This window comes from Salvelinus namaycush, chromosome 13 (assembly GCF_016432855.1).
Source record: "Salvelinus namaycush isolate Seneca chromosome 13, SaNama_1.0, whole genome shotgun sequence".
Classification (NCBI taxonomy): domain Eukaryota; kingdom Metazoa; phylum Chordata; class Actinopteri; order Salmoniformes; family Salmonidae; genus Salvelinus; species Salvelinus namaycush.
Genome location: NC_052319.1, coordinates 36,086,442 through 36,104,665, shown reverse-complemented (window position 1 = coordinate 36,104,665; position 18,224 = coordinate 36,086,442). Strand labels below are relative to the sequence as shown.

Genomic DNA, 18,224 nt, shown 5'->3' with positions numbered 1-18,224 from the left:
GTTCCCATGTCTGTTCCTCTCTTTGTTCCCATGTCTGTTCCTCTCTTTGTTCCCCTGTCTGTTCCTCTCTCTGTTCCCATGTCTGTTCCTCTGTCTGTTCCTCTCTCTGTTCCCCAGTCTGTTCCTCTCTCTGTTCCCATGTCTGTTCCTCTGTCTGTTCCTCTCTCTGTTCCCCTGTCTGTTCCTCTGTCTGTTCCTCACTCTGTCCCCCTGTCTGTTCCTCTTTCTGCTCCCCGGTCTGTTCCTCTCTCTGTTCCCATGTCTGTTCCCCTGTCTGTGCCTCTCTCTGTCCCCCTGTCTGTTCCTCTCTCTGTTCCTCTGTCTGTTCCTCTGTCTGCTTCTCTGTCTCTTCCCCTGTCTGTTCCTCTCTCTGCTTCTCTGTCTGTTCCTCTCTCTGTTCCCCAGTCTGTTCCTCTCTGTCCCCCTGTCTGTTCCTCTCTCTGTCCCCCTGTCTGTTCCCCAGTCTGTTCCCATGTCTGTTCCTCTCTTTGTTCCCATGTCTGTTCCTCTCTTTGTTCCCCTGTATGTTCCTCTCTCTGTTCCCATGTCTGTGCCTCTGTCTGTTCCTCTCTCTGTTCCCCTGTCTGTTCCTCTGTCTGGTCCTCTCTCTGTTCCCCTGTCTGTTCCTCTGTCTGTTCCTCTCTCTGTTACCCTGTCTGTTCCTCTCTCTGTTACCCTGTCTGTTGCTCTCTCTGTTCCCCAGTCTGTTCCTCTGTCTGTTCCACTCTCTATTCCCCAGTATGTTCCTCGCGCTTTGTCCCCCTGTCTGTTCCCCTGTCTGTTCCTCTGTCTGTTCCTCTCTCTGTTACTCTGTCTGTTCCTCTCTCTGTTCCCCAGTCTGTTCCTCTGTATGTTCCCCTGTCTGTTCCTCTGTATGTTCCTCTCTCTGTTTCCCTGTCTGTTCCTCACTCTGTCCCCCTGTCTGTTCCTCTCTCTGTTTCCCTGTCTGTTCCTCTCGCTGTTCCTCTGTCTGTTCTTCTCTCTGTTCCCCTGTCTGTTCCCCTGTCGGTTCCTCTGTCTGTTCCCTTCTTTGTTCCCCAGTCTGTGCCTCTATCTGTTCCTCTCTCGGTTCCCCTGTCTGTTCCTCTCTCTCTGTTCCTCTCTCGGTTCCCCTGTCAGTTCCTCTCTTTGTATTCATGTACTGTATTCATGTGATTCTCCTTAATGACCTCTACACTGGTACTGGTGCCCTGCAGACTGGCCTGGTACTGGTGCCCTGCAGACTGGCCTGGTACTGATGCCCTGCAGACTGGCCTGGTACTGATGCCCTGCAGACTGGCCTGGTACTGGTGCCCTGCAGGCTGGCCTGGTACTGGTGCCCTGCAGACTGGCCTGGTACTGGTGCCCTGCAGACTGGCCTGGTACTGGTGCCCTGCAGACTGGCCTGGTACTGGTGCCCTGCAGACTGGCCTGGTACTGGTGCCCTGCAGACTGGCCTGGTACTGATGCCCTGCAGACTGGCCTGGTACTGGTGCCCTGCAGACTGGCCTGGTACTGGTGCCCTGCAGACTGGCCTGGTACTGATGCCCTGCAGACTGGCCTGGTACTGGTGCCCTGCAGGCTGGCCTGGTACTGGTGCCCTGCAGACTGGCCTGGTACTGGTGCCCTGCAGACTGGCCTGGTACTGATGCCCTGCAGACTGGCCTGGTACTGATGCCCTGCAGACTGGCCTGGTACTGATGCCCTGCAGACTGGCCTGGTACTGATGCCCTGCAGACTGGCCTGGTACTGGTGCCCTGCAGACTGGCCTGGTACTGGTGCCCTGCAGACTGGCCTGGTACTGGTGCCCTGCAGACTGGCCTGGTACTGATGCCCTGCAGACTGGCCTGGTACTGGTGCCCTGCAGACTGGCCTGGTACTGATGCCCTGCAGACTGGCCTGGTACTGATGCCCTGCAGACTGGCCTGGTACTGGTGCCCTGCAGACTGGCCTGGTACTGATGCCCTGCAGACTGGCCTGGTACTGATGCCCTGCAGACTGGCCTGGTACTGATGCCCTGCAGACTGGCCTGGTACTGGTGCCCTGCAGACTGGCCTGGTACTGATGCCCTGCAGACTGGCCTGGTACTGGTGCCCTGCAGACTGGCCTGGTACTGATGCCCTGCAGACTGGCCTGGTACTGATGCCCTGCAGACTGGCCTGGTACTGATACCCTGCAGACTGGCCTGGTACTGATGCCCTGCAGACTGGTGTAATTCTCCCATTATGACCATATGACCTATGCATAACCTGACCCAGTCAAGCTTCCTACAGGCAGGCCTTTTAAATACTGTACAAACAACTGTGGAAGGATAAGCCGCCAAGGTAAATCCGACACACACGTGTGCGTGCACACACACACACACACATGCACACACACATGCACACACCAGGGGGGCAGGTAGCCTAGCGGTTAGATTGTTTGGCCAGTAACTGGAAGGTTGTACGTTCGAATCTGCAAGATGACAAGTTGATAAATGTGTGGCTCTGAACTTGAGCAAGGCACTTAATCATAAGAGAGACACTCTCCATTGAGGTTGTCTCAGGGAGAGTTGAGATATGTAACAAACACATTTCCAAATCACACTGTCACGATCGTCGTAAGAACATTCGAACCAAAGCGCAGCGTGATATGGGTTCCACATATTTATTGACGTGAAACGCACAAAACAATAAAAAGCAAACGATACGTGAAGCTATGGAGTGCTCACAGGCAACTACACATAAACAAGATCCCACAAAACACAGTGGGGAAATGGCTTCTTAAATATGATCCCCAATCAGAGACAACGATAAACAGCTGCCTCTGATTGGGACCCATACCAGGCCAACATAGAAATAAAACAACCTAGATTACCCACCCTAGTCACACCCCGACCTAACCAACATAGAGAATAAAACGTCTCTCTATGGTCAGGGCGTGACACACACATGCATATTAATACACACTTGTACATGTGTGGAATAGGACAAATATAAGCACACACACACACTTAGCCAGGTCTCTCACCTTGAACCAGGTGATATAGGGGTCTTTCCCAGGTTCTGTGTAGTCCTCTATGTCTGGACAGGTGATGTCTTTGCTCTTGCTGAGTTCCGCCTTCTCCATGTGTCTCATCACAGAGTTGTAGCACAGGTCTGTGTCGTTCTCAGCCACATAAAGAGACATGGATACCTTCATACAGTAGCTTGAATTCCTGAAACACAGAAACAACGAACAGGTCACTGACAGGGTTCACAGTACAGTACAGTTTTCACACTTGGTCCTTTTCAGACAATTTTTGTGAACTCAGTGCGGTTCGCTACATTTCTTGTGCATTGTGAACATTCAAAAGGAACTCAGACCACTCAAAAGAGCACCCGAAGCAAACCGAACAGAGACCATCTAGAGAGATCCTTTTTAGGATAATGTGAATGCAAAGCTCCCCAGGTGCGCTTGTCATTTTTTCTGCACCACACATCAAATCCAATTTTTATTTGTCACATGCGCCGAACACAACAGGTGTAGACTTAACGGTTAAATGCTTACTTACCAGCCCTTAACCAGCAATACAAGAAACCGAGTTTACTAAATAAACTAAAGTAAAATAAATAGTAACACAATTAAATATAAATAACGAGGCTATATACAGGGGGGTACTGGTACAGAGTCTGGGGTGGGGTACAGGTTAGTCGAGGTCATTTGTACATGGGGGTAAAGTGATAATAAACAGCGAGTAGCAGCAGAGTAAAATCCTTTGCACCCCAGTATCTCTACTTGCACATCCATCTTCTGCACATTCCAGTGTTTAATTGCTATATTGTAATTACTTCGCCACAATGGCCTATTTATTGCCTTAACTCCCTTATCCTACCTCATTTGCACTCACTGTAAATATACTTTTTGTTTTATTTTGTTCTACTCTATTATTGACTATGTTTTGTTTATTCCATGTGTAACTGTGTTGTTGTATGTGTCGAATTGCTATGCTTTATCTTGGCCAGGTCGCAGTTGCAAATGAGAACTTGTTCTCAACTAGCCTACCTGGTTAACTTCTCTAGGGTAGGGGGCAGCATTCGGAATTTTGGATGAAAAGCATGCCCAAATTAAACTGCCTGCTTCTCGGGCCCAGAAGATATGATATGCATATAACTGGTAGATTTGAATAGAAAACACTCTAAAGTTTCCAAAACTGTTAAAATAATGTCTGTGAGTATAACAGAACTGATTTGGCATGCAAAAACCTGAGAAAAATACATTCGGGAAGTAGTTTTTTTTTGGTTTTGTAGTTTTCTATTCAATGCCATTACAGTATCCATTGACTTAGGACTCAAATTCCAGTTCCTATGCCTTCCACTAGATGTCAACAGTCTTCAGAAATTGTTTCAGGCTTGTATTCTGAAAAATGAGGAAGTAAGAGCAGTCTAAATGAGTGGAAAAGGTGTCACAGAGCTTTTTCATGCGCGCGACCGAGAGAGTGCCTTTCTTGTTTACCTTTCATATTGACGACGTTATTGTCCGGTTGAAATATTATCAATTATTTAGGCTAAAAACAACCTGAGGATTGAATATAAACATCGTTTGACATGTTTCTATGAACTTTACAGATGCAATTTGGATTTTTTTGTCGGCCTGTTTTGACTGCGTTTGAGCCTGTGGATTACTGAAGAAAACGCACGAACAAAACTGAGGTTTTTGGATATAAAGAGACTTTATCGAACAAAAGGAACATTTATTGAGTAAATGAATGTCTGCTGAGTGCAATCATATGAAGATCATCAAAGGTAAGGGATTCATTTTATCTCTATTTCTGATTTGTGTAACTCTTCTACTTGGCTGGTTACTGTTTGTAATGATTTGTATGCTGGGCTATGTTCTCAAATAATCATAAGGTATGCTTTCGCCGTAAAGCATTTTTTAAATCTTACACCGTGGTTGGATTCACAAGTTCATCTTCAAACCTATGTAAAATATGTTTTGTTTTCTGAATTTTTATAATGAGTATTTCTGTATTTGAATTTGGCGCCCAGCAGTTTCACTGGCTGTTGAAGAGGTGGGACGCTAACGTCTCACATACCCAATAGAGGTTAAATAAAGGTGGGGCAAAAAACCATGTCCTGGTAATCCGTCTGGCAGTCATCCGGAACAGCTGGTGCTCTCATGCATGCTTCAGCATTGCTTGCCTCGAAGCGAGCATAAAAGGCATTTAGCCCACTAGACGACTGCAACACCGTTTCCCCTGCAATAAATAGCCCTTACAGAGCCTGTAAGTGTGTTGGGTCATTGTCCTGTTGAAAAACAAATGATAGTTCAACTAAGCACAAACCAGATGGGATGGTGTATCGCTGCAAAATGCTGTGGTAGCCATGCTGGTTAAGAGTGCCTTGAATTCTAAATAAATCACTGACAGTGTCACCAGCAAAGCATCTCCACACCATCACACCTCCTCCTCCATGCTTCACTGTGGGAACCACACATGCGGAGATCATCCATTCACCTACTCTGCGTCTCACAAAAACATGGTGGTTGGAACCAAAAATCTAAACTTTGGACTCATAAGACCAAAGGACATATTTCCACCAGTCTAATGTCCATTGCTCGTGTTTCTTGGCCCAAGCAAGTCTCTTCTTCTTATTGGTGACCTTTAGTATTGGTTTCTTTGCAGCAATTCGACCATGAAGGCCTGATTCACACAGTCTCCTCTGAACAGTTGATGTTGAGATGTGTCTGTTACTTGAACTCTGTGAAGCATTTATTTGGGCTGCAGTCTGAGATGCTATTAACTCTAATGAACTTATCCTCAGCAGGAGAGGTTACTCGGTCCTCATGAGAGCCAGTTTCATCATAGCGCTTGATGGTTTTTGCAACTGCACTTGAAGAGTTCTTGAAATGTTCCGGATTGACTGACCTTCATGTCTTAAAGCAATGATGGACTGTCGTTTCTCTTTGCTTATTTGAGCTTGGTCTTTTTTTAGACTTGGTCTTTTACCAAATAGAGCTATACCACCCCTACCTTGTCACAACACAACTGATCAAAACACAACTGATTGACTCAAATGCATTAAGAAGGAAAGAAATTTCACAAATTATCTTTTAAAAAGGCACACCTGTTAATTGAAATGCACCTGTTAATTGAAATGCATTCCAGGTGACTACCTCATGAAGCTGGTTGAGAGAATGCCAAGAGTGTGCAAAGCTGTCATCAAGGCAAAGGGAGGCTACTTTGAAGAATCACACACACACACACACACACACACACACACACACACACACACACACACACACACACACACACACACACACACACACACACACACACACACACACACACACACACACACACACACACACACACACACACAGACCAAGAGAGGAAAGGAACCTGCTTAGTCATCCCAGTGATGTAATAGCACTCTGACAGCACTGGAGGAAGTCTGTAGACTGTCTCAATACACTCAAATGGCTTCCTGCTTTCATCTCCTTTCCTTCACTGTGGTCTGTGGCATTGACATACTGTAGGATGGGTCTCAATACAGTGAAGTGACTAACTTTCCTTGTCTACTTTCCTTCATAATGAGTCTTAGGAGGAAAGCAGTGGCATTACCAGGGTTCATGTTAGCGTTCAAAAATCTGCATTTTCAAGACGCAGACCATAAAAAAAATGTTATAAACCATTTCACCTGCGTTTTATAATGAAAGTCAACAGTGTTTTTTTATTTAATAGTGATCAGGGGCGTGCAACTATAGTTTTCCTTCACAGAAAATACATTAGTGCAAGACATCAAATAGCTTCATTTTCAGAAATGCAATGCTATTTGGCTAGCAAGTTCTTTTTTGCAAAAACAATGCATGGCTGTCATATTTCTAATATATATAACAGGAGGAATGTAGCCAGTTACATTTGCTAATGTTTCCCTTTTTTGTCTGCATTTTACCGAAGAAAACTAGGATTCACAGAGAAAAGTACAGGACAAAAGTAGGATTCACAGAGAAAACTAGGATTCACAGAGAAAATTACAGGAGAAAAGTAGGATTTAAAGAGAAAAGTACAGGAGAAAAGTAGGATTTACAGAGAAAATTACAGGAGAAAAGTAGGATTTAAAGAGAAAAGTACAGGAGAAAAGTAGCTCCACATCAGTCAGATCTGTTTGCTGATAGAATGTACATTTCTGAATTCTCATCTGAGTGGAGAAGTGGAACTGAAGCATACAATGTATCTGATGCTGGGTAGAAATTACAATAAGAAGCATTTCAGATCTGTGTTTACAAAACGCAGCAAGACATTTCTTATAAGTGAAATACCTGATCACTATAACATACTGTAGGTTCGCATCACACAGTGGTCATCTGTACAGAAATAATGAATTGCTGACATTCTCATTCAATAAATGCCATGGCTTTTACAGGTCAGAGGAAATGTTGGTGGCTTCATGAGAACGGTGTGTAGTGTAGTGTGTGTAGTTTGTGTGTGTGTGTGTATGTGTGTGTGTCGTGTGTGTGTATTGTATGATATCCCAGAGATATTTACTACATGTTATTGCTCAATAACCCCCCCCAATCTCTGTCTGTATGTGACCAGGCAATCATGTCACCCGTAATACAAGTCAGTATTCGACGTCCATCCAAGTCTGAGGATGTCCGGAGATGACGTGGAAACTGGCCACTAGGGGCAAAAGTGAGAGCTGTTACCTTCAAGTAGGTTTCAGTTTTGCTAGCGTGGCGTGGACGAGGATGGCGAATGTGCGTAAACAAGTTCAAAATCTAGCGATATATATATATATTTTTTTGATTTTAGCTTTAAGCCCAAACCTTAACCTTTACCTTAACCATTCAGAGATAATGCATAACCTTAACCCTTACCTTAACCATTCAGAGATAATGCATAACCTTAAGATTACTGAGCTAATGCCTAAACTTAACCATAACCCTAAAATTAGAAGTTAATGCCTAAACTCAACCTTAAACACTTCAGAATTTGACGTTTGCAACAACTTCAAAATTTGACGTTTGAAGAACATGGATGAACGTCTAATTCTGACGTTAGACTAGTTGGTACAGGAGCATTTTATTACATTACCTTTACTGCTGGCCAGACGCTTCCATTCAGGCTAAATGGCAGGCTTTCATATGATGTAGTCAGGTTATGGAAGTAATAAGAGAGTCACTTCTCCCATAGAGAAACCCCTGACCTCCAGACCATAAAACACACACAGCTGAGGCTGGCAGGGATAGAGCAAGCAGGCAGGCTGGGATAGAGCTAGCTGAGAATAGGACAAGGTAGCATTCGATTGGAAACTGTAAGCAGATGTTATATAACGCTATGATGTTGTTATTTTAAAAGAAAAGTTTTTTTATATTGCCTAAACACGCACGCACACGCACACACACACACACACACACACACACACACACACACACACACACACACACACACACACACACACACACACACAGGGAGACAGAAAGACACAGTGACACGCACACACGGCCTGAGGGCCTCTGAGGTATAAATGTTGACATCAGGAAGGAGATTATCACTGAGGGAGAGACACCTGAGCCAATTGGATTCCTGGAGTCTAAGGGGAGGCAATGAGGGAGCTCTCTCTACCTGTTAAATATTCACGCTGGGGTTAGCACTGCGGGATTGTGGGAACGTGTCAGTGTGGTGTTTGATTGATGGACAGTCGGGGGTCGACACTTTGTCTGTCAAATGCTTTTTTTTACTTCAACACAGCTGGCATTAGTCTCCCACTTGCGTCAGCTTCCATTCTCTGCACATAATTATCCACCACGTACGTACATTCTCAGAGTAATCATAGCAGGGAAACACACAGGCAGAACACTGATAGACACAGGATCATTTGAGAGGTGGTGAATTCATTCAGAGGGAGACACATGCAAGGACTACAGAGGTGGAGGGTGTGTTTAAAGGAGAGAAAACAATAGAGGTTAAAGCTCTCATTTACATATATATACAGAGAGAGAGCAAGAGAGAGCAAGAGAGAGCAAGAGAGAGAGAGAGCAAGAGAGAGCAAGAGAGAGCAAGAGAGAGCAAGAGACAGCAAGAGAGAGAGAGAGAGAGCAAGAGAGAGCAAGAGAGAGCAAGAGAGAGCAAGAGCAAGAGAGAGAGAGAGCAAGAGAGAGAGAGAGAGAGAGAGCAAGAGAGAGAGCGCAAGAAAGAGAGAGAGCAAGAGAGAGAGAGAGAGAGAGAGAGAGAGAGAGCAAGAAAGAGAGAGAGAGAGCAAGAGAGAGAGAGAGCAAGAGAGAGAGAGAGAGAGAGAGAGCAAGAGAGAGAGCGCAAGAAAGAGAGAGAGCAAGAGAGAGAGAGAGCAAGAGAGAGAGAGCAAGAAAGAGAGAGAGAGCAAGAGATGGCAAGAGAGAGAGAAAGATATACAGTTGAAGTCGGAAGTTTACATATACCTTAGCCAAATACATTTAACCTCAGTTTTTCACAATTCCTGACATTTCATCCTAGTAAAAATTCCCTGTCTTAGGTCAGTTAGAATCACCACTTCATTTTAGGAATGTGAAATGCCAGAATAATAGTAATAGGGTACCCTTCCACAAGCTTCCAACAATAAGTTGGGTGATTTTGGCCGATTCCTCTTGACAGAGCTGGTGTAACTGAGTCAGGTTTGTATGCCTCCTTATTCGCACACACTTTTTCAGTTCTGCCCACAAATTTTCTATAGGATTGAGGTCAGGGCGTTGTGATGGCCACTCCAATACCTTGACTTTGTTGTCCTTAAGCCATTTTACCACAACTTTGGAAGTATGCTTGTGGTCATTCTCCATTTGTGCGGACATCATGGAAAAATCAAAAGAAATCAGCCAAGACCTCAGAAATAAAATTGTAGACCTCCACAAGTCTGGTTCATCATTGGGAGCAATTTCCAAACACCTGAAGGTACCACGTTCATCTGTACAAACAATAGTACGCAAGTATAAACACCATGGGAGCACGCAGCCATCATACCGCTTAGGAAGGAGACGCGTTCTGTCTCCTAGAGATGAACATACTTTGGTGCGAAAAGTGCAAATTAATCCCAGAACAACAGCAAAGGACCTTGTGAAGATGCTGGAGGAAACAGGTACAAAAGTATCTATATCCACAGTAAAACGAGTCGTATATCGACATAACCTGAAAGGCCACTCAGCAAGGAAGAAGCCACTGCTCCAAAACCGCCAGAAAAAAGCCAGACTACAGTCTGGCAACTGCACATGGGGACAAAGATTGTACTTTTTGGAGAAATGTCCTCTGGTCTGATGAAACAAAAATGGAACTGTTTAGCCATAATGACCATCATTATGTTTGGAGGAAAAAGGGGGAGCCTTGCAAGCCGAAGAACACCATCCCAACCGTGAAGCACGAGGGTGGCAGCATCATGTTGTGGGGGTGCTTTGCTGCAGGAGGGACTGGTGCACTTCACAAAAAAGATGGCATCATCAGGAAAGAAAATGATGTGGATATATTGAAGCAACATGTCAAGACATCAGTCAGGAAGTTAAAGCTTGTTCGCAAATGGGTCTTCCAAATGGACAATGACACCAATATAAAGTGGTGGAGAGAGAGAGAGAGAGAGAGAGAGAGAGAGAGAGAGAGAGAGAGAGAGAGAGAGAGAGAGAGGGAGGGAGAGAGATAGAGGGAGAGAGAGAGAGAGAACATGAATGTTATGTAGTCACCTACACACACTGATGGGAAAAGTTAGGTTTCAGATGGCTAAGGACAAAGGGGCTAACACACAAACACACCCGCACACACACGCACACATACACACACACTAAACGCTTCAATGATCCTGTGCACGTCCATATCTCCTTCCAGGGAATAACATCTGGAAGGTTTTAATGCAAAGCTGTACTTTCTCCACTGAAGGATTGATCTACGTTTAGATATAGCCAACTCAATATAGCAGCATAACTCCAATGCACAATAATATAGTAGGACTATATACTCTGCAGATAGATGATTCGATCCCCATTATAATCTCCTACGCTAACAGTCAAACTTTAAGTGATAATTGAAATTCTGAGCAGGCTTTTATTATACAATATTGTCACACCCTGATCTGTTTCACCTGTCCTCGTTATTGTCTCCACCCCCTCCAGGTGTTAATTGTTTTCCCCAGTGTATTTATCCCTGTGTTTCCTGTCTCTCTGTGCCAGTTCGTCTTGTATGTCCAAGTCAACCAGCGTCTTTTTCCCGTGCTACTGCCTGTTCTATTCTCTTTTTGCTAGTCCTTCCGGTTTAGACCATTGCCTGTTTCTGGTCTCTGTACCAACCTGCCTGACCATTCTGCCTGCCCTGACCTCGAGCCTGCATGCCACTCTGTACCTCCTGGACTCTGAACTGGTTTTGACCTTTTGCCTGTCCATGACCATTCTCTTGCCTACTCCTTTTTGGATCAATAAGCATCTAAGACGCCAACCATCTGCCTCCTGTGTCTGTATCTGAGTCTCGCCTTTATAAATATGATCATCAATCACTGAGCAAAACTTGGAGACAAAAAAAACAACCATTAATGTGGGGATATTGACTGCATGAGTAGCAGTGGAATGGAGGAATATCTCTAAATACACTTCAATGGGCTTTATTGGCATGGGAAACATATGTTTACATTGCCAAGCAAGTCAAATAGATATTAAACACAAGTTAAATAAACAATAAAACATTTACAGTAAATATTAAACTCACAAAAGTTTAATAAAGACTAAAGACATTTGCCTATATACAGTGTCTTCGGAAAGTATTCATACCCCTTGACTTTTTCCACACTTTGTTACGTTACAGCCTTATTCTAAAATGGATTAAATTAACACAAAATCCTCCGCAATCTACACACAATACCGTCTAATGACAAAGCAAACATAAATACCTTATTTACATAAGAATTCAGAACCTTTACTATAGACTCGCAAATGAGCTCAGTTGCATCCTGTTTCCAAAGGTCATCCTTGAGATGTTTCTACAGCTGGATTGGAGTCCATATGTGGTAAATTCAAAAATTGGACATAATTTGGAAAGGCACACACCTGTCTATATAAGGTCCCACAGTTGACAGTGCATGTCAGAGCAAAAACCAAGCCATGAGGTTGAAGGAATTGTCCATAGGCCTCCGAGACAGGATTGTGACGAGGCACAGATCTGGGGAAGGGTAACAACACATTTCTGCAGCATTGAAGGTCCACAAGAACACAGTGGCCTTCATCATTCTTAAATGGAAGAAGTTTGGAACCACCAAGACTCTTCCTAGAGCTGGCCGCCTGGCCAAACTGAGCAATCGGGGGAGAAGGGCCTTGGTCAGGGAGGTGACCAAGAACCCGATGGTCACTCTGACAGAGCTCTAGCGTTCCTCTGTGGAGATGGGAGAACCTTCCAGAAGGACAACTATCTATGCAGCACTCCACCAATCAGGCCTTTGTGGTAGAGGATTAGGCGGAAGTCACTCCTCAGTAAAAGGCACAGCCCACTTGGATTTTGCCAAAAGGCACCTAAAGTCTCAGACCATGAGAAACAAGATTCCCTGGTCTGATGAAACCAAGATTGAACTCTTTGGCCTGAATACTAAGTGTCACGTCTGGAGGAAACCTGGCACCATCCCTACGGTGAAGCATGGTGGTGGCAACATCATGATGTAGGGATGTTTTTCAGCAGCAGGGACTGGGAGACTAGTCAGGATCGAGGCAAAGATGAACGGAGCAAAGTGCAGAGAGATCCTTGATAAAACCCTACTCCAGAGCACTCAGGACATCGCAAAGGTTCACCTTCCAACAGGATAACAAGCCTAAGCACACAGCGAAGACAACGCAGGAGTTGCTTCAGGACAAGTCTCTGAATGTCCTTGAGTGGCCCAGTCAGAGCCCGGACATGAACCAGATCGAACATCTCCAGAGGGACCTGAAAATATCTGTGCAGCGACGCTCCCCATCCAACCTGACAGAGCTTGAGAGGATCAGCATAGAAGAATGGGAGAAACCAAATACAGGTGTGCCAAGCTTGTAGCATCATAATCAAGAAGACTCCCTGCCGAAGGTGCTTCAAAAATGTACTAAGTAAAGGGTCTGAATACCTATGCTAACGTTATATTTCAGTTACGTATTAATTAACCATTTGCAAAAATGTTAAATAAAAGTTTTTGCTTTGTCATTATGGGGTATTGTGTGTGGACTGATGAGTGAAAAAAACAATTTAATCAATTTTAGAATAAGGCTGTAACGTAACAAAATGTGAAAGAAGTCAAGGGGTCTGAATACTTTCCGAATGCACTGCACAGTGTTGAAATGATGTGCAAATAGTTAAAGTACAAAAGGGAAAATAAATAAACATATACGGTATGTATTTACAATGGTGTTTGTTCTTCACTGGTTGCCCTTTTCTTGTGGCAACAGGTCACACATATTTCTGCTGTGATGGCACACTGTGGTATTTCAGCCAATAGATATGGGAGTTTATCAAAATTTGATCTATTTTTTTAATTCTTTGTGGGTCTGTGTAATCTGAGGGAAATTTGTGTCTCTAATATGGCCATACATTTGGCAGGCAACGAAGTGCAGCTCAGTTTCCAGCTCCTTTGGTCGGCAGTGTGCACATAGCCTGTCATCTCTTGAGAACTATCATGGCTATGCTCACTGAGTCAGTACAAAGTCAAAGCTTTCCTTAAGTTTGGATCAGTCACAGTGGTCAGGTATTCTGCCACTGTGTAATCTCTGTTTAGGGCCAAATAGCATTCTAGTTTGCTCAGTTTTTGTGTTAATTCTTTCCAATGTGTCAAGTAATTATCTTTTTGTTTTCTCATGATTTGGTTGGGTCTAATTGTGTTGCTGTCCTGGGGCTCTGTGGGGTCTGTTTGTGTTTGTGAACAGAGCCCCAGGACCAGCTTGCTTAGGGGACTCTTCTCCAGGTCCATCTCTCTGTAGGTGATGGCTTTGTTATGGAAAGTTTGGGAATTGCTTCCTTTTAGGTGGTTGTTGAATTTAACGTCTCTTTTCTGGATTTTGATAATAAGTGGGTATCGGCCTAATTCTGCTCTGCATGCATTATTTGGTGTTTTACGTTGTACACAGAGGATATTTTTGCAGAATTCTGCATGCAGAGTCTCAATTTGGTGTATTGAATTTTATGTTCATTTTGATGACATAGAAGGCCCTTCTTGAATTGTGTCTCAGATCGTTTACAGCTTTGTGGAAGTTACCTGTGGCGCTGATGTTAAGGCCGAGGTACGTATTGTTATATTCTCCACCCGGCACAGCCAGATGACTGGCCACCCCTCAGAGCCTCGTTCCTCTCGAGGTTTCTTCCTAGGTTCTGGTCTTTCTAGGGAGTTTTTCCTAGCCACCGTGCTTCTACATCTGCATTGCTTGCTGTTTGGGGTTTTAGGCTGGGTTTCTGTACAGCACTTTGTGACATCAGCTGATGAAAGAAGGGCTTCATAAATACATTTGATTGATTGATTGATTGATTGATTGATTGTTTTTTGTGTGCTCTAGGGCAACGGTATCTAGATGGAATTTGTATTTGTGGTCCTTACGCCTGGACCTTTTTTGGAACACCATTATTTTGGTCTTACTGAGATTTACTGTCAGGGCCCAGGTCTGGCAAAATCTGTGCAGAAGATCTAGGTGCTGCTGTAGGCGCTCCTTGGTTGGGGACAGAAGCACAAGTGACATAAGGGATCATACATAGGCTTTCACCTGGATTCACCTGGTCAGTCTATGTTATGGAAAGAGTAGGTGTTCCTAATGTTTTGTACATGTCTCTCTCGCTCACTCTCTCGCTCTCTCACTTTCCCTATTTTCTCACACCCTCTTTCTCTCTCTCCCTCTCTCACTATTTCTCTTTTCCTAGCACAGCTGTTTGGATGAAGTGTTTGGGTCATGTGTGATAAAATTTGTGAAGCTTACCCTCGAACAAAAATATAATTGATTTCAGCTCAGCTGCAAATCTCCAAAGTGCTTCTCTGATTAGGGTACTGGATAACTCTTGAATCCTCCCATGCACTACATTTGAACATACCAAGCCTGAGGCTGTTTAACACTTTAAAACACTGGAGAACATGCTTTGAATTTCATAATGCAGGTTATCTGCTTGTCTAGCGTCATACACCTACACGCACAGTACTGTAGAGAACATTGTCAGTGTTCTGGCCTTAGAAATGATGTTTTTAGTCTAAGAGAGGGAACGAGTGAAGGAGAGTAATAATGTCTTACTGTATCTCTAGTATCACTACTGTCTCTAATGTCTTACTGTATCTCTACTATCCCTACTGTCTCTAATGTCTTACTGTCTCTAATGTCTTACTGTATCTATAGTATCACTACTCTCTCTAATGTCTTACTGTATCTCTACTATCCCTACTGTCTCTAATGTCTTACTGTCTCTAATGTCTTACTGTATATATAGTATCACTACTGTCTCTAATGTCTTACTGTATCTCTACTATCCCTACTGTCTCTAATGTCTTACTTTATTTCTAATATTCCTACGGTCTCTTAGGTCTTTCCGTAGCACACAGGAGTAGACTAGAGTAGACTATGTCCCTCCTGTCTTACCGTAGCACACAGGAGTAGACTAGAGTAGACTATGTCCCTCCTGTCTTACCGTAGCACACAGGAGTAGAGGCCCACGTCCTGCAGGTCGGCCGGTCTGAACCAGATGGCGTCCTCCTCCTTGCTCATGTGCACGCCGTTGAAGGAGATGGGCTCCTCAAAGTCTCCGTGGCCCAGGCCAGAGCTGCGGTACCACATGAGGCTGAGGCCGACGCTCTGAGCCTGGCTGTAGTTGGCTCTGATGTAGCCGTAGAACAGGGCACACTTCAGCCTCACCGGCTCCCCCTTCAACACACGGTACTTCAGGTAGTCCACCGACCAGTCCGTACAGCCGTCAACTATGGAAGGAAAAAGAGAGACAGAGAGAGATAGAGACAATTAGGATGTGATTATATTCTATTGACCAGTCCGTACAACCGTCAACTATTGGGGGCGTGGTATGGTGAATAGACAGAATTAACTTCTTAAGGCTGTAATCCGTTAACGGGATGACATGACAACAGCCAGTGAAAGTGCAGGGCGCCAAATTCAAACAACAGAAATCTCATAATTAAAGTTCCTCAAACATACATGTATCTTATACCATTTTAAAGGTAATCTTGTTGTTAATCCCAACAACGTGTCCGATTTCAAATAGGCTTTTCAGCGAAAGCACCACAAACGATTATGTTAGGTCACCGCAAAATCACAGACAAACACAGTCATTTTTCCAGCCAAAGACAGGATTCACAAAAAGCAGAAATAGAGATCGAATTAATCACTAACCTTTGATGATCTTCATCAGATGAAACTCATAGAACTTCATGTTACACAATACATATATGTTTTGTTCGATAAAGTTCATATTTATATCCAAAAAACCTCAGTTTACATTGGCGCCATGTTCAGAAATGCCTCCAAAATATCCGGAGAAATTGCAGAGAACCACGTCAAATAACATAAATACTCATCATAAACTTTGATGAAAGATACATGTTTTACATAGAATTAAAGATACACTTGTTCTTAATGCAACCACTGTGTCAGATTTCAAAAAGCTTTACGGCAAAACACAATATTCAATAATCTGAAAACAGCGTTCAGCCACAAAAGCAAGCCATACAGTTACCCGCCATATTGTGCAGTCAACAAATCTCATAAAAAGCATTATAAATCTTCACTTACCTTTGCTGATCTTCGTCAGAATGCACTCCCAGGACTCCCACTTCCACAAGAAATGTTTGTTTTCTCCGGTAATGTCCATCATTTATGTCCAAATAGCTATTTTTGTTAGCGTGTTTGGTAAACAAATCCAATCTCAGGAAGCGCGTTCACTAAAAGCAGACGAAATGTCCAAAAGTTCTGTAACAGTCAGTAGAAACATGTCAAACGATGTATTGAATCAATCTTTAGAATGTTTTTAACATAAATCTTGAATAACGTTCCAACCGGAGAATTACATTGACTTCAGATGTGCGATGGAACATAGCTCCCTCTCATGTGAACGAGCATGGTCAGAGCATGGCCAGGTCATGGTAGACCTGACTATTTCCTGTCTCCTTCGGCCCCACAACACAGTAGAGGCATCAGACAAGGTTCTACAGACTGTTGACATCTAGTGGAAGCCGTAGGAAGTGCAAACTCATCCATATCCCACTGTTTGTTCAATAGAGGCTGTGTTGAAAATCTACCAACCTCAGAATTCCCACTTCCTGTTTGGATTTTTTTCTCAGGTTTTTGCCTGCAATATGAGTTCTGTTATACTCACAGACATCATTCAAACAGTTTTAGAAACTTCAGAGTGTTTTCTATCCAATATGAATAATAATATGCATATATTAGCAACTGGGACTGAGGAGCAGGCAGTTTACTATGGGCACCTCTGTGCACCTTTCATCCAAGCTACTCAATACTGCCCCTGCAGCCATAAGAAGTTAAACATGTTTCTTATACCCTGCCATCATTAGTCCCCTCCTCCTTACTCAGGAACCATGTAAACAAAATGTGAGAAACACACTACCCATACTGTGCACTGAGCAAGATAATTCTACATCTGGGTACACATTTCATCAATGTGACCTCTGTAGATGCTAAATCGTTGTGTGTTTCGTAGGTTTGTGTGTGTGTGCTGTCATACACTCAGTGACTCAGTGACTCCGACAGAGGGGAAAACTGTCATACACTCAGTGACACAGCCAGAGAGGAAAACAGTTATACACAGTGACACAGCCAGAGAGGAAAACAGTTATACACAGTGACTCAGTCAGAGGGGAATACAGTTATACACAGTGACTCAGTCAGAGGGGAAAACTGTCATACACTCAGTGACACAGCCAGAGAGGAAAACAGTTATACACAGTGGCTCAGCCAGAGAGGAAAACAGTTATACACAGTGACTCAGTCAGAGGGGAATACAGTTATACACAGTGACTCAGTCAGAGGGGAATACAGTTATACACAGTGACTCAGTCAGAGGGGAATACAGTCATACACTCAGTGACTCCTTCAGAGGGGAAAACAGTCATACACCCAGTGACTCCTTCAGTTACTTAGCCAGAGGGGAAAGCAGTCATACACTCAGTGACTCCTTCAGAGAGGAAAACAGTCATACACTCAGTGACTCCTTCAGAGAGGAAAACAGTCGTACACTCAGTGACTCCTTCAGAGGGGAAAACAGTCGTACACTCAGTGACTCCTTCAGAGAGGAAAACAGTCGTACACTCAGTGACTCCTTCAGAGAG

At 44.0% G+C, this 18,224-nt stretch overlaps 1 protein-coding gene across 1 annotated transcript in view; it reads right to left on the bottom strand.

Annotated features, from left to right (window-relative positions):
- The window catches only part of LOC120058113 (interleukin-1 receptor accessory protein-like 1-B), a 286,616-nt gene that overhangs the window by 262,869 nt on the left and 5,523 nt on the right, over positions 1 to 18,224 (bottom strand). The window contains exons 2-3 of the mRNA XM_039006588.1: positions 15,557 to 15,842; positions 2,989 to 3,175 (exon numbers count right to left, since the gene is read on the bottom strand). Of these exons, the coding sequence (XP_038862516.1) occupies positions 2,989 to 3,175; positions 15,557 to 15,842 (473 nt within the window). The remainder of the gene's footprint in view (positions 1 to 2,988; positions 3,176 to 15,556; positions 15,843 to 18,224) is intronic.